The following is a 14710-nucleotide window of genomic DNA, read 5'->3' as shown; positions in this document are numbered from 1 at the left end:
CAGGACTAACGCAAGACTAACTCAGGACTGACGCAGGACTGACGCAGAACTGACGCAGGACTGACGCAGAACTAACTCAGAACTGACTCAGGACTGACGCAGAACTAACTCAGAACTGACTCAGGACTGACGCAGGACTGACGCAAGACTAACGCAGGACTAACGCAGGACAAACGCAGAACTAACGCAGGACTAACGCAGAACTAACGCAAGACTAACGCAGGACTAACGCAGGACTAACGCAGGACTAACGCAGGACTAACGCAAGACTAACGCAGAACTAATGCAAGACTAACGCAGGACTAACGCAGGACTAACGCAGGACTAACGCAGAACTAACGCAAGACTAACGCAGAACTAATGCAAGACTAACGCAGGACTAACGCAAGACTAACGCAGGACTAACGCAGGACTAACGCAGGACTAACACAAGACTAACGCAGAACTAACGCAAGACTAACGCAGGACTAACGCTGGACTAACGCAGGACTAACGCAAGACTAACGCAGAACTAACGCAAGACTAACGCAGGACTAACGCAGGACTAACGCAGGACTAACGCAAGACTAACGCAGAACTAACGCAGAACTAACGCAGTATGAAAGCAGTATGAAAGCAGACGACTTGACAAAGACCGAACTGAAAACTGGACTTATAGTCAGTTATAACCCTAGTATATATATAGTAAACTAGGGTGTGATTGCAAACGAGACACAGGTGAAACACGAGTTAATCAAACACAGGAAGTAAAGGTGACAAGACACAAGGAGAAAATATTTCAAAATAAAACAGGAACTAAAGTAAACAGACAGACAACAGGTGACACAACACACTGGCAGACTGGGAGCAGATAAACTGGGGAGGACAGTAGGAGCAGGGCTGAGCTAAGCAGGCTGATGCAGGGCAGGTGAGAGGAGGTGCACATAAACACACAAGGTAAACAGAAAAAAACAAAACCAGGCAACATAAATGCAACACTGAAACTCAAGAGAACAAAATACACAGAAAAATAACAGCAAAAGTCCAGGCAGGGCATAACGGATACACTCACAGGAAATTATTTTTATCACAGATGATGTTCAGTTTCTCAGAATATGAAGCGTTGATAAGATGATCATCTGTTTTTAGGGAAGTTGCAGTAAAGATAGCGAGGCTAGACTTCATAAATCGAGTTGATGAGAAGAGTTTTCGGAAAAAAAAGAAAGAAAAAAGGAAGTAAGAAAGTGAGCACATCATGTTTCCTGCATCATTTCACAATCTGTCAGGAGGCTTTTCACATATCAGCTCAGTTTTCTAACAAGTCCTCTCAGACGCTCAAAACGACGATGGCGGTTTGGAACAAAAAGACTGTGTGGAGCTTCATGTTCCTGCTGGCAGGTGAGTCTGAACCGCTTCATGTTTCTGCTCATGTTCTTATAATTAATGTCTTTTTATCTGGGAAGGATTTTGGTCAAAAATACTTTACTTTAACCTCTATTATTGATCATTAATAATCAGTCTAGGAGGAGTTAATAGATACTTTATAACAAATGTTGGTTCTATTGCATCATCACCACCAAACTTTACATCATGTTGTAAAAACATTTTCTTTACCAGATGAAGGAAGCTGAAGTAAAGAGTTTATTTTAAAGTTAAAGCATAATTATTATTGTAATACACGTGTTCAAGTCACTGACAGGAAAACTGTTATAAAACATTCATTTACACTTCAGGAGGGGCTCAGAAAACATTTCACACACACAAAACTCACAAGTACAAACATTTAATACATTAAACTCAACTGTACATGAAGTTATTAAAATGAGCTTCACCTTCACATACCAGATTAAAACACAGCTTATGCATTCATTCATTTATGATAATAATCATAAAAATACATTATTATTATTTACAATAATAATAATCTTTATAATAATAATAATATTTATTTATAGAGCACTTTTCAAAACCCACATCATGTCAGTGTTTCACAGCAAATTAAAACAGATAAATCATAAAATAAAATATTGACAACAGATCAAAGTGATCTGATTGACTAATAATAATAATAATGGAAACACTTTGAGGACATAATAAGTGTGTTAATGTTTGGTGATTTATTGATATTTACTGAACCTTTATTATATAATAATATACCTGACTGCTTCTTCTTTGTCATATTATATTTATTCCTATTAAATAATGAATCTTTACACTGTGTATTAATGTGTTGGAGGAAGTGTGCAGAGTGATGTAGTAAGTGTGCAGTCACACTGTGGGAGGTAAAAATAAACTGTAAAAATAAACTGTTATTCTGTGTAATTTGGTGATTTCATTGGACGAAGCTCACGGCACATTTTACTCACCATCACGACCACATTTAGAGTTTTTCTGTCTCAGCTGTTCTGGAGGTTTTGGTGAAAGTCTGTTTCTGTTGTGTTTTATCAAACTGAGGGACAGGTCGTATTATTATTCATTTCTGCAATAATCCATTGATTGTTCAATGAATAAAGACAGACAGATAGATATTTATTGTCCCCAGTGATCATTTATTTCCACAGTGTGTTGAACATGTTTCCAGAACTAAAACACGTTTACATACATCATTGATTACATACAGAGACACACAGCTGATGATTAGTTACAATGTTAGTTTCATTCAGCAGCAGCTTTTATCCAAAACAACGTTCATCTGACGGTTGATTCAACACTGGGAAGGATCTAGTCAGGAGATTAAAACTTCTGCTGAACGTGCTTCTTCCATCTAAGTGTCCTGTATCTGCCAGCGGAGTAGAGTGAAACGTGGATTGGGGGGCGTTCAGGTCCGTGAGTGACGGCTCTGCCTGAGATGTGAGAGGTTAGAGGTTGGGATGAGCAACAGAGAGGACTCTGATGTCAGTCGTCAGTTTGATTCCAACATGTTCGAAACCGTCAACCTGCTCGACCGACTCGGTCTCCCGGAAGTTACGTTCACTAAACAACGACTAAACAACAACAGCAAATATGTTTTCTTAGAAACGTAACGCTGCTGAATCATGTTTTCTCTCAACATGATGAGAAAATGTTGTAAAACATCCAATAAATGACACTGAGTCGCCCTAGACGCCAGCAAACAACTATCAGCTCTGTAAAGATACAGTGGAGTCACGGCGAGCTGAGCAGAGAATGAAGTCACACTCCCACTGTGTTTGTGTGTGTGTGTGTGTGTGTATGTGTGTGTGGGTGTGCGTGTTAGTGCATGTGAGTCCCTCCGTGTCCTCCACGCCCTTTTCCAAGATGGCGGCCGCGTCACAAACTTTGTCAAATTACAGCCAAACAGTTCAGTAAAATATTTTACTGAAGCGTTTGAGAAATATTGAACACAGTAACTTCACATTGATCCATATCTGATCAGCTCTTCCTAGTCTGACAGTTCGGTCTGAGGGTCATGAGTTGTCGGCTTTCTTTTAAACAACACAGACGTTTGTTCTGGTCTGAGATGTTGGTGCTGTAGTGCGACATCTAGTGGCTGAATGTCATGAACTGCAACTTTAAGGTCAGAGAAAGATCCTGGTCTCTGTTTAATACAGTAAAAAGTCTGCAGTGACTTGAAGCTCAACATGTTTATGAACATTTAAGCCACAGAAGCATCTTTCACTAACCTGAACCAAACCAGAACAATCAGGACTCAGGATGTGAACCCGGGTCTCTGCTGTCAGAGTCCTGCATCCACCCAGACCTCCTCCCTCCCACTGCAGAGACACATAGAAACAGTACTGTGCACGTCGTCCAGGCAGAGATTATGATTGATAACACAGCGAACTGGGAAACAGTTCAGTCGTGTGTGACAGTGATTTCCAGGAGACAGTTGGTTCAGCAGGAAGGTGCAGTGTGTGATTATTTCCTGAAGCCTCAGTGAACATGTTCAGATGACTTGTTTTGTCTGAGCAACAGTCACAAAGATGTTGAGTTTCCCATCATGGAAACCGGGACAATTAATTTCCTGTCGATTGAATAATTGATTCTCGAGTGGTACCATGTACTCTGGGGGTCAGTCGGGGCCAAACAGGAAGTTCATCTGGTCCTGCCTGGACGCTGTTCACTTCATTTATGTCTAATCAATGATCCAGTTATTTCCAGATGTTCTAATGTGCCATAAATGATTCTGACTGCATGTTCAGTGAACAAGGAGAACAAGAAATAATCAATAATCAATATGGAGCATTTTGTTATTAATGTTTTATAAAAATGTCTCCTCATGTGTTTTTCTGCAGGTGTTGCTGGTGAACTTGTAAACTATCAACGTCCTGTTTGTGCTGTGAAAGGGTCGACTGTTACCCTCCCCTGCACCTTTACACCACTGAAGTCCTTCAATCAGAATGGGAAAGAAGTTCCACTGCGGATCGTCAGAGTCCTCTGGTGTGTGAACCATGAAATCTGTCATGGAACCACCCCGTCTGTGTATGACAGCAACTCAACGATGCCCAACTCTCGTTACCAATACCTGGGAGACAAGAAGGGAAACTGCACTTTACAGATCAGAAACATTCAGATGATTGACAACACAACCTTCCGCTTCAGAATGGAAGTTAACAACACAGAAGGACATTTTACTGGGAGGTCAGGAGTGATAGTCACAGTCACTGGTAAGAGCTTCTCATGCTAATAATAACACAAGTGTTACTTATTAAGATGAATCAGATTTAGAGTTTGTAGTCCTAAAACCAGGACAGTTTCCTGCTCTGTGCTTTCTGGGACTGTTAGAAGGTTCAAAAGTTACGGCTTGATATGGAGAAACATTAGTGTCGTATGTCTTTATCTCCTTCACTTTGTATCCATGACTGTAGTTTAGAGCAGATAAAACATCTGTTGGGCTGGATGATCATTTTCTCTTCTTTAATGTGCAAAAAGTTAAAGTTTTGGAAATCAAACCTCCAAAAATTCATGACTGGAAGTTCACTCTGTCTGAAATCAAAAGGAGAACCAGTGAGAAGCAGCTGGTTGGATTATGGAGTTGCTGGTCCAGAGACGGGTTATAGAGGAGCTGGTCCAGAGACGGGTTATAGAGGTGCTGGTCCAGAGACGGATTATAGAGGTGCTGGTCCAGAGACGGGTTATAGAGGTGCTGGTCCAGACACGGATTATAGAGGTGCTGGTCCAGAGATGGGTTATAGAGGTGCTGGTCCAGAGACGGGTTATAGAGGTGCTGGGTCCAGAGACGGATTATAGAGGTGCTGGTCCAGAGACGGGTTATAGAGGTGCTGGTCCAGAGACGGGTTATAGAGGTGCTGGTCTAGAGACGAGTTATAGAGGTGCTGGTCCAGAGACGGGTTATAGAGGTGCTGGGTCCAGAGACGGATTATAGAGGTGCTGGTCCAGAGACGGGTTATAGAGGTGCTGGTCCAGAGACGGGTTATAGAGGTGCTGGTCTAGAGACGAGTTATAGAGGTGCTGGTCCAGAGACGGGTTATAGAGGTGCTGGGTCCAGAGACGGGTTATAGAGGTGCTGGTCCAGAGACGGGTTATAGAGGTGCTGGTCCAGAGACGGATTATAGAGGTGCTGGGTCCAGAGACGGGTTATAGAGGTGCTGGGTCCAGAGACGGGTTATAGAGGTGCTGGTCCAGAGACGGGTTATAGAGGTGCTGGTCCAGAGACGGGTTATTATTACTAAAGTTTCTCTGCTTGTTTGTTTTCTATGTTTTCCTTGTTTGTTTGTTTTTGTTTCTGCTTGTGCAATGGTGAACAGGATGTTTATGTTGTTCTAGTAAATAATAAAAAATAATTCTAATGAGCTTAAAAACATCTTGACTACTTAGTCATTAGAGCTGCAACTAACGATTATTTTCTTAATTAATTGATGAATCGTTTGGTCAATGAAATGTTATTCAAAGAAAAACAGCAAATCTTCACATCTAAGAAGGTGGAACCAAAGAATGTTTGAAAAATGAAACAATTAATCAATTATGAAAATAGTTGCTGATTAATTTTCTGTCAGTTGATTAATCAGCTAATTGTTGCAGCTCTAGTTAATTTACAACATGAAAGCAGCTCAGTTTCAGTTTCTGACAGTGAATCTCAGGCAAGAATCACTGCAAACAGATTTGTTCTTGAAGGCTTCATATTCAGCTTTTACTGTTATTCTGTCATTTATTTAGTGGGCTCATCAGGAGGGTGAGGCCTTAAAGAGACAGGAGCTAAAACGGCCTGTTTCAGACAGAGGCTGAACTGAGGGGCTGCATAAAGGACCAGTAGAAGATCAATAAGCAGTTTTTAACTGGAAATGATGCAAAGATATTCCAGTAGAGCCTCAGAATATAAATATAGAGCTGGAAACATGCAGAATATGTGTTACGAGTGATTTAACAGAATTTGTGACATTCCTGTTTTTACTGGTTCAGAGCTGCCGTACGAGTCATGAAGAGACAGAAAAACATCTCATCTGACCAGAAATCATAAAGTTTTAATCTGAATGAATTTACAGTTTAAATTTGATCAAATAAGATATAAAACTAAAACAAACTTCTGTTCATCATCATGCAGCCAGATGTTTGTGCCTCAGGCTGTTTCTGCTGGTCTGTCCAGTCTCATGTTGTGTAACATCACCTACTGTAGACCTCATGTTGCTTTATGTGCAGATTTTAGGATGAAATGTCAGGAACGTTCAGCTCAGATGTTCATCAGGCTGAAACCAGAGAAGAGCTTCAGGAGAAGAAATGTTCTTACATGATGTTCCTGAATACTGAAGCAAACCTGTGTAGTTTGATTCTTGTACATTACTGTCACTGTCTTTAAACTTTTAACATGTCTGCTGCATGTACTGATAATAACATCATGTTGACTGCTGCTGCCTCCAGTAATAATCATCTGTGCTCACAGAGACAAACTAAAATACTTTTTTACTTTAGAACTGGTCAGAATGAGAATAAACAGCTCCAGTGATGCCGGAGAGCTGAGCCAGAATCAAAAAGTCACACTGAGCTGCACAACAACAACAACAACCTGCACCGTCCACCAGCTGGAGGTCACCTGGTTCAAAGATGGCAACGCCCTCCCACAGTCTGGCCCCGCCCTCCAGCTCGGCCCGCTGACTGCAAAGGATTCTGGGAATTACACCTGTGGTCTGAAAAGCAATACCAATACAATCTCCCCGCCGTACACCGTGCGTGTGGAGGAGGCAGGTACTGACAAGTACTGACAGGTACTGACTGGTACTGACTGGTACTGACGGATGCTGACGGGTGTCGACAGGTACTGATGGGTACTGACGGGTACTGACGGGTGTCGACAGGTACTGACAGGTACTGACGGGTGCTGACAGGTACTGATGGGTACTGACGGGTACTGACGGGTGTCGACAGGTACTGACAGGTACTGACGGGTGCTGACGGGTACTGACGGGTGTCGACAGGTACTGACAGGTACTGACGGGTACTGACAGGTACTGACTGGTACTGACTGGTACTGACGGATGCTGACGGGTGTCGACAGGTACTGACAGGTACTGACGGGTACTGACAGGTACTGACTGGTACTGACTGGTACTGACTGGTACTGACGGATGCTGACGGGTGTCGACAGGTACTGATGGGTACTGACTGGTACTGATGGGTACTGACGGGTACTGACGGGTGTCGACAGGTACTGACGGGTACTGACGGGTATTGACGGGTGCTGACGGGTACTGACAGGTACTGATGGGTACTGACGGGTGTCGACAGGTACTGACTGGTACTGACGGATGCTGACGGGTGTCGACAGGTACTGACAGGTACTGACAGGTACTGACTGGTACTGAATGGTACTGACGGATGCTGACGGGTGTCGACAGGTACTGACAGGTACTGACGGGTATTGACGGGTGCTGACGGGTACTGACGGGTGTCGACAGGTACTGACGGGTGCTGACGGGTACTGACGGGTACTGACGGGTGTGGACAGGTACTGACGGGTGTGGACAGGTACTGACGGGTACTGACGAGTACTGACATGTACTGACGGGTACTGACAGGTACTGACAGGTACTGACTGGTACTGATGAGTACTGACGAGTACTGACATGTACTGACGGGTACTGACAGGTACTGACTGGTACTGACAGGTACTGACAGGTACTGACTGGTACTGACGGGTGCTGACGGGTGCTGACGGGTGCTGACGGGTACTGACTGGTACTGACAGGTACTGACTGGTACTGACGAGTACTGACATGTACTGACGGGTACTGACAGGTACTGACAGGTACTGACTGGTACTGACGAGTACTGACATGTACTGACGGGTACTGACAGGTACTGACAGGTACTGACAGGTACTGACTGGTGCTGACGGGTGCTGACGGGTGCTGGCGGGTGCTGACATGTACTGACGGGTACTGACGGGTACTGACTGGTACTGACTGGTACTGACGGGTACTGAAGGGTACTGGCTGGTACCGACGGGTGCCGACGGGTGCCGACGGGTGCCGACGGGTACCGACGGGTACCGAAGGGTACCGAAGGGTACCGACGGGTACCGACGGGTACCGACGGGAACCGACGGGTACCGACAGGAACCGACGGGTACTGACGGGTACCGACGGGTACTGACGGGTACTGACGGTACTGACCGGTACTGACGGATACTGACAGGAACTGACGGCTCCCAGCAAACACTGAAATGTCATGTGATTGTTTGAACAAGACATCCTGTAATGGTTCAAAAATAAAAGTTGTGCAGACGTCAGCTGGACGTCCTTTCAAACAATGTTGATATTTGTTGTTACATCATCAACGGACCTTTTTAGCTTCTCTGCTCAGGTTTCTGTATACATTGTTCATTCTGCAACTTTATACATCACATAAGTTCAGATTAACATTTTAATATGCTGCTTTCTATCAAACTGATGTCTGTTGTGTTTTAACAACATAATAATCCAGATAATAAATTATACCAAACACAATTTTCTCTTTATAGAAACATGATGAGTCAATACTGACAGCTATTTGACTTCATTTTCATGATTTCAGTGTGATGTGCTCTTTGTGTTTTTTGCTGTCTGACTGATGTTTGCTGGGTTAGCTGTGCTGGTTTTTATTTGGTTGGATTTTTCCAGATTGAATAGATAATGTTGTTGCTTTGACTGTATTTTATCCAGAGTCACAGCGACTCTGTGATGCTGCTGTTGAACCTTTTAAAATGTTGTGAACTAAACTTCACTGACAGACAGAAATCTCCAAACCTGGACACATAAAACTAAAACTGACTCCACACATATGAAATATGTTGTTGTGTGTTTTGGCTCAACTGATATTATTGGTTATTAACTCAGATTCAGTCTGTGTGATGGAAGCAGCTGCTGTTTCTGATGTTTTACAGGAGCAGGAAGTAACCTGCCTCTGATAGCCGGCCTGGTGTTCGGCGTCCTGCTGCTTCTGTTTACTCTCATACTGGTTTTGTTCATCATCAGAAGGTACTGATTATATTTATTAATATTTAATATATTATACTGAAGTCAGAGGTCAACACAAGACTGAATGTTCAGTAATTGTTAAAAGCCGTTTGACAGCAGTGCTATAACCACACATCAGTTTTATTTATAAAGCACCAGATCACAACAGAAGTTATCTCAGGACTCTTTCCACATAGAGCAGGTCTACCTGCTCTATATTCCTCCATCAGCAGCAGGAAAAACTCCCCTTTAACAGGAAGAAACCTCAAGCAGAACCCGACTCTAGGTGGACGCAGTCTGGCTCGACTGGTTGGGTTGAGAGAGAAAGAAGGAGACACAGAGAAACAGAATAACAACAACAATAATAATAATAGAAATATGACTAATAATAGTAGCAGCAGCGTCACATCAGACATCAGTCGATCTGCAGCCGAAAGGTTTCCTGTTAGACAAGAAAACCAGAGAAGAAGCAAAGTTAGTGACATGCATTGATGTTACATGAATGCATACAGATGGAGAGGAGGAGGAGGAGAGAGGAGCTCAGTGCATCATGGGAAGTCCCCCAGCAGTCTAGGCCTATAGCAGCATAACTAAGGGCTGATCCAAGGCGAGTCTGGTCGGCCCTAACTATAAGCTTTATCAAAAAGGAAAGTTTTAAGCCTACTCTTAAACATAGAGAGGGTGTCTGCACCCCGGACTGAATCTGGAAGATGGTTCCACAGGAGAGGAGCCTGATAGCTGAAGGCTCTGCCTCCCATTCTACTTTTAAAGACTGTAGGAACCACCAGTAAGCTGCATACTGGGAGCGCAGTGTTCTAGTGGGATAATACGGTATTATGAGCTCTTCAAGATATGATGGTGTCTGACCATTAAGGGCTTTGTAAGTTAGGAGAAGGATTTTAAATTCTATTCTAGATTTTACAGGAAGCCAATGTAGCGAAGCTAAAATGGGAGAAATGTGGTCTCTTTTTCTAGTTTTAGTCAGAACACGTGCAGCTGCATTCTGGACCAGCTGGAGAGTCTTTAGAGACTTGTTAGGGCAGCCTGATAATAAGGAATTGCAATAATCCAGCCTAGAAGTAACAAAAGCGTGAACTAGTTTTTCTGCATCTTTTAGGGACAGGATGTGCCTGATTTTTGTGATATTACGTAAGTGAAAAAAGGCAGTCCTTGAGATTTGATTTATGTGGGAGTTAAAGGACATATCCTGATCAAAGATAACTCCCAGATTCCTTACGGTGGTGCTGGAGGCCAGGGTAATGCCATCCAGAGCAGCTTTATCATTAGATAATGTGTTTCTAAGGTGTTTAGGGCCAAGCACAATAACTTCAGTTTTGTTTTTTTAATGTCGGGACATTATCATTATAACACAGATGCACAACAAAGAAATAGATGTTTTATTGAATTGAAGACAAAGTCAGTGATCTGGTTGTTCCTGCATCTGCTATCGTCTGTTTGAGTTTAGAAGAAAAAAACATTTAACTAAAGATAGAAGCTCTAGCTAGTGAATGTTAGCTGACACCTTTCAAATATCACTAATTACTCCTTCATTTACTCCTGAGAACATCCCAAACATAGATTATAACGTTTAATTAATCCTTTAATTTGTCCTTAAATTTAAAAACGCAAACTTCTTAATCCAACAAAATACCTTCATTTCTCTCAATTCATTAATTCATCCATTAATTATCCTCTTCCCACTAAATATATCTTCATTTTATCATCATTAATGGAAATGTAAGGTAAAATGATGAGGTTTCATCATGTTAATATAGTGATAATCAAACCTGTTTTAATTCAGTTTATTCTAAGCTAACAGCAGTTTAATGCAGAAGCATCACATTAACCCAAACAAGGAAAATGTCTCGTATTTGTGTGAAAGCATCTTATTATTATGTTAAACAATTTCATATATATATAAATATATATTCTGAACTGTAATGTTCATGTGGTGTTTGCAGGAGACGGTCAGCAGCAGATGACGGTCAGGCAGCTATGGGAGGTGAACTGGATCAGAAGGTGAGTCAGGTGACTTATACATATACATACAATATATATATACACACACACACACACATATATATATATGTATATATGTATATGTATATATATATATATATATACATATATACATATATATATACACACACACACACATATATATATGTATATATGTATATGTATATATATATATATATATACATATATACATATATATATATACACACACATATACATATATATATATGTATGTATATGTGTGTGTATATATATATATATGTGTGTGTGTATATATATATCAACATAAACTGAAAACGTAGAAACTTCATAAAAGTAGAATTTATGGCAGAGTTGTTGCATTAGATGCTCAGATGTTCCTAATAAAGTGCTCGCTGACTGTATAGAGATATATAATAATAAGCAGATTAATGGATAATCAATGGATAATCAATGTATCATTAATGGATCATTAATGGATCATTAATGGATAATCAATGAATAAGGACAAAAATAAACGTTGCAGCCTGAGATCAGATGATGATGAAGGCATCATCTGTTGATGTGTCGGTGTGGTTTGCAGCATCCTGATGCCACCTACAGCAGCATCACGGAGGCCGCTGAGCAGAAGAGAGCAGAACGCCAACAGGAAGTCAGACAGGAAGTCAGACCGGCAGCAGAGGACGTCAACTACGCCGCCGTCCAGTTCAAACACAAGAACCAGGCCAGGTAGGCCGTCCGACTCCTGCATGAATATATGATTGATCATCCAATCGATTAACAGCTGCAGCTTCATTCATCATATATATTTATGATATATATTTATGATATATATTTATTATATATATTTATTATATATATTGTGTTTATGCAGGACAGACGTGTTCTGGTCCAACAAGCTAAATCTTGAAACTATATTTCAGTGTTTCTGACATTTTACACGTGAAACGATTGATCAATAATCGATCATGAAATAAATTGTTAGTTGTTGTCTTTTGTGACGTGGATTTTTCTGTCGTGCTGTTCGATTGTTCCTGTTTTAATTTGTGTTGTGTTGATGTTGTTCATTGTGTTTCTTACACACTAAAACTCACCAACTCACTAATATACAGACTCACACAACAAGCTTCAGATGTTTGTTTATTATACAAAACGATGTTCAACAGATACACCCGTTATTATCAATCAATTACAAACTGACATGTAAATTTAAAGATCATGACGAGCTTTAGTTCGGGTCGATAACCCAACAGGAAAATTAATAAAGTACTAAAACAGGATTAAAACAACATGAACTCAGTGTTGCGTCGGCGCCGAATCGACCCAAACTGACTTTAGTGTGAATGTTTTCTCCAATCAGTCGTCCTCATCAAACTCCAGATACGAGTTTGATCATGTGACATCGCAGCGTCTGTATCAGCAGTAATCAGCAGGACGACGTCATCTGTCTGTAACTCATCGCTGTTAATCAATAATGATGATTGATGATGTGGCGGCGCTGTGGTTCAGGTCTGGTTGGGGTTAAAGATGATGGTTTAGGTTCAAATGATCACTTTGTTAAGATCAGAGAAACATGTGGTGGGTTAAAGTTACTACTTCCTTAAAGTTAGACCGCCTTCGTCGTCATGGCTACAGTAATAACCGCGGGGTTAAAGGTCAGGGGACGACTGTAGCTATGCTTGTGGTTGGAAACAGGAAACGAACAGCGGTCCGCTGTTGGGTTAAAGCTGCCATCCAGCTTCCTCCTCTAAAGAGGAACTCTGTCCACATATATAAACATCATCTGAAGCAGCACTGCTCCGCCTCACAGTTACTATGACGACCGCTACATGACATCAGTCAAACTCACTATATACGTATACATACATATATATATGTATGTATACGTATAACTGACAGACTGATGTTATGATGTCATGTCTCTGTTCTCAGCAGACTGACTCATCCTGTCTGTTCTTCCTGTTTCAGAGCGGCGGAGGAGGAGGTGGACGCCGTCATCTACTCTGCAGTCGCCAGCAGGCGCTGATGTCAGCTGGTCCTGGACCCGTGCAGAACCAAGAAACGTCAGACCTGAACATGGCCGCGAGACACAGACCCGATTCACAGCTGATTGTAATTAACAAGTTAAAGTTAATTTACAAGTTGTCAAAACAAAACGTTGTGTCTCACCTAATGTGACGTTAGAAACCGTCTCGCCTGACGCATGTCATCCATCCTGCTTGCCAAGAAAGGTCCAATACATCCAGGTTTTCTGTTATTCTCCTCTGACTGAGACAGATCCACTCCTTATTTCAGTCCGCTTGTTGTCACGGTGACGGATCACAAACATAATAAAGATAACCTGGGCTGGTTGTGCTTTTGAACCGTAATAATTGTTGCTTGTTCGTTGCCACAGCTGCTAATGTTAGCGTTGCTACTTTGCTAGTCTGACCTCTGCTCTCTGACCTTTGACCTCCAGAGCAGCAGCAGGAGCTCGCTCAGGTCATTTCGTACCATCTTTAGGCCAAAGATGCAATTTGCTTGCTGTTGCACAACACAAACACACACAGCACCTCCATCACCATCAGCACATAATGTTAAACAGACCCACAACCACGACAATAGAACAGGACCCGACCCAGACCCGACCCGGACCCGACCGACCCGTACCCGACCTGACCCGACCCAGACCCGACCCGGACCCGACCGACCCGTACCCGACCTGACCCGACCCGGACCCGAGTAAAACCTGGATCCGAACCCGTACGGGTCCTTGGTCGGGGCGCGGACCTTCACCTGGACTGAACGTCTGAAGGTGTTTTCCATGAATAACTTAAGTTAATTGATAATCTTTGATCTCATTTGTTCGGCTAATCATTACTTGAAATATTTATGATACTCGAATGTACAAATATTTAAATATTTAACATGATTGAAAGTCTGTTTGAACACATTGTAATTTGTTTCTTTGTTTGTTTAGAACAACAACAATCATCATTCACATCATTCTCTGGATAAATAAACTGATTGCAACCGTTGTTTGTGTGAGTTGTTGTGTTTCATCCATAACATAAAAGCAATAAGCTGCTGAGCCACACATGTAAATCTCCTCTAAAATACTACAGTACCCATGAGTCTTAGCATCTGTTGCTATGGAAACGCCTCCATCCAGAGCTGTGACATCAGAGTGAATCATATTCAGAACAAAAAGTTGCTGATTCTATTCATCCGAGATCAACCTCTAGTGTCACTAGTGCACCAGAGCCTGAAGCTCTCTGATTGGACGTCTCTTACCGCAGTGGGACTCATGGTTAGAAGACTCGTAGTCTTCTAACCATGTTCTGTTC

General features: G+C 42.1%; 1 protein-coding gene across 2 annotated transcripts; it reads left to right on the top strand.

The window, feature by feature from the left end:
- Positions 1-965: 965 nt before the first annotated feature.
- LOC122987534 (V-set and immunoglobulin domain-containing protein 2-like) lies at positions 966-14401 on the top strand. 2 transcript variants are annotated; one of them, XM_044359446.1, is made up of 7 exons: positions 966-1377; positions 4233-4604; positions 6865-7137; positions 9314-9407; positions 11348-11414; positions 11968-12113; positions 13353-14401. In XM_044359446.1, the coding sequence occupies exons 1-7, from the start codon at positions 1176-1178 to the stop codon at positions 13408-13410; spliced, it is 1212 nt and encodes a 403-aa protein (XP_044215381.1). In that variant the 5' UTR covers positions 966-1175; the 3' UTR covers positions 13411-14401. The 2 variants fall into 2 exon arrangements, with proteins under 2 accessions (XP_044215381.1, XP_044215382.1); XM_044359447.1 differs by having other exon boundaries at positions 967-1377; positions 11348-11405.
- Positions 14402-14710: the final 309 nt, after the last annotated feature.

The sequence above is a fragment of the Thunnus albacares genome, chromosome 8 (assembly GCF_914725855.1).
Source record: "Thunnus albacares chromosome 8, fThuAlb1.1, whole genome shotgun sequence".
Taxonomy (NCBI): Eukaryota; Metazoa; Chordata; class Actinopteri; order Scombriformes; family Scombridae; genus Thunnus; species Thunnus albacares.
The sequence above is the reverse complement of the archived record's forward strand: the minus strand, read 5'-3'. Positions and strand labels throughout refer to the sequence as shown.

Excerpts from the sequence above, each read along its gene's own strand:
- LOC122987534 (XM_044359446.1), top strand. The coding sequence starts at position 1,176 with ATGAGAAGAGTTTTCGGAAAAAAAAGAAAGAAAAAAGGAAGTAAGAAA. Across the intron at positions 11,415-11,967 it reads TGGATCAGAAGGTGAGTCAG|CATCCTGATGCCACCTACAG; the intron begins GTGACTTATACA and ends TGTGGTTTGCAG. Across the intron at positions 12,114-13,352 it reads AAACACAAGAACCAGGCCAG|AGCGGCGGAGGAGGAGGTGG; the intron begins GTAGGCCGTCCG and ends TTCCTGTTTCAG.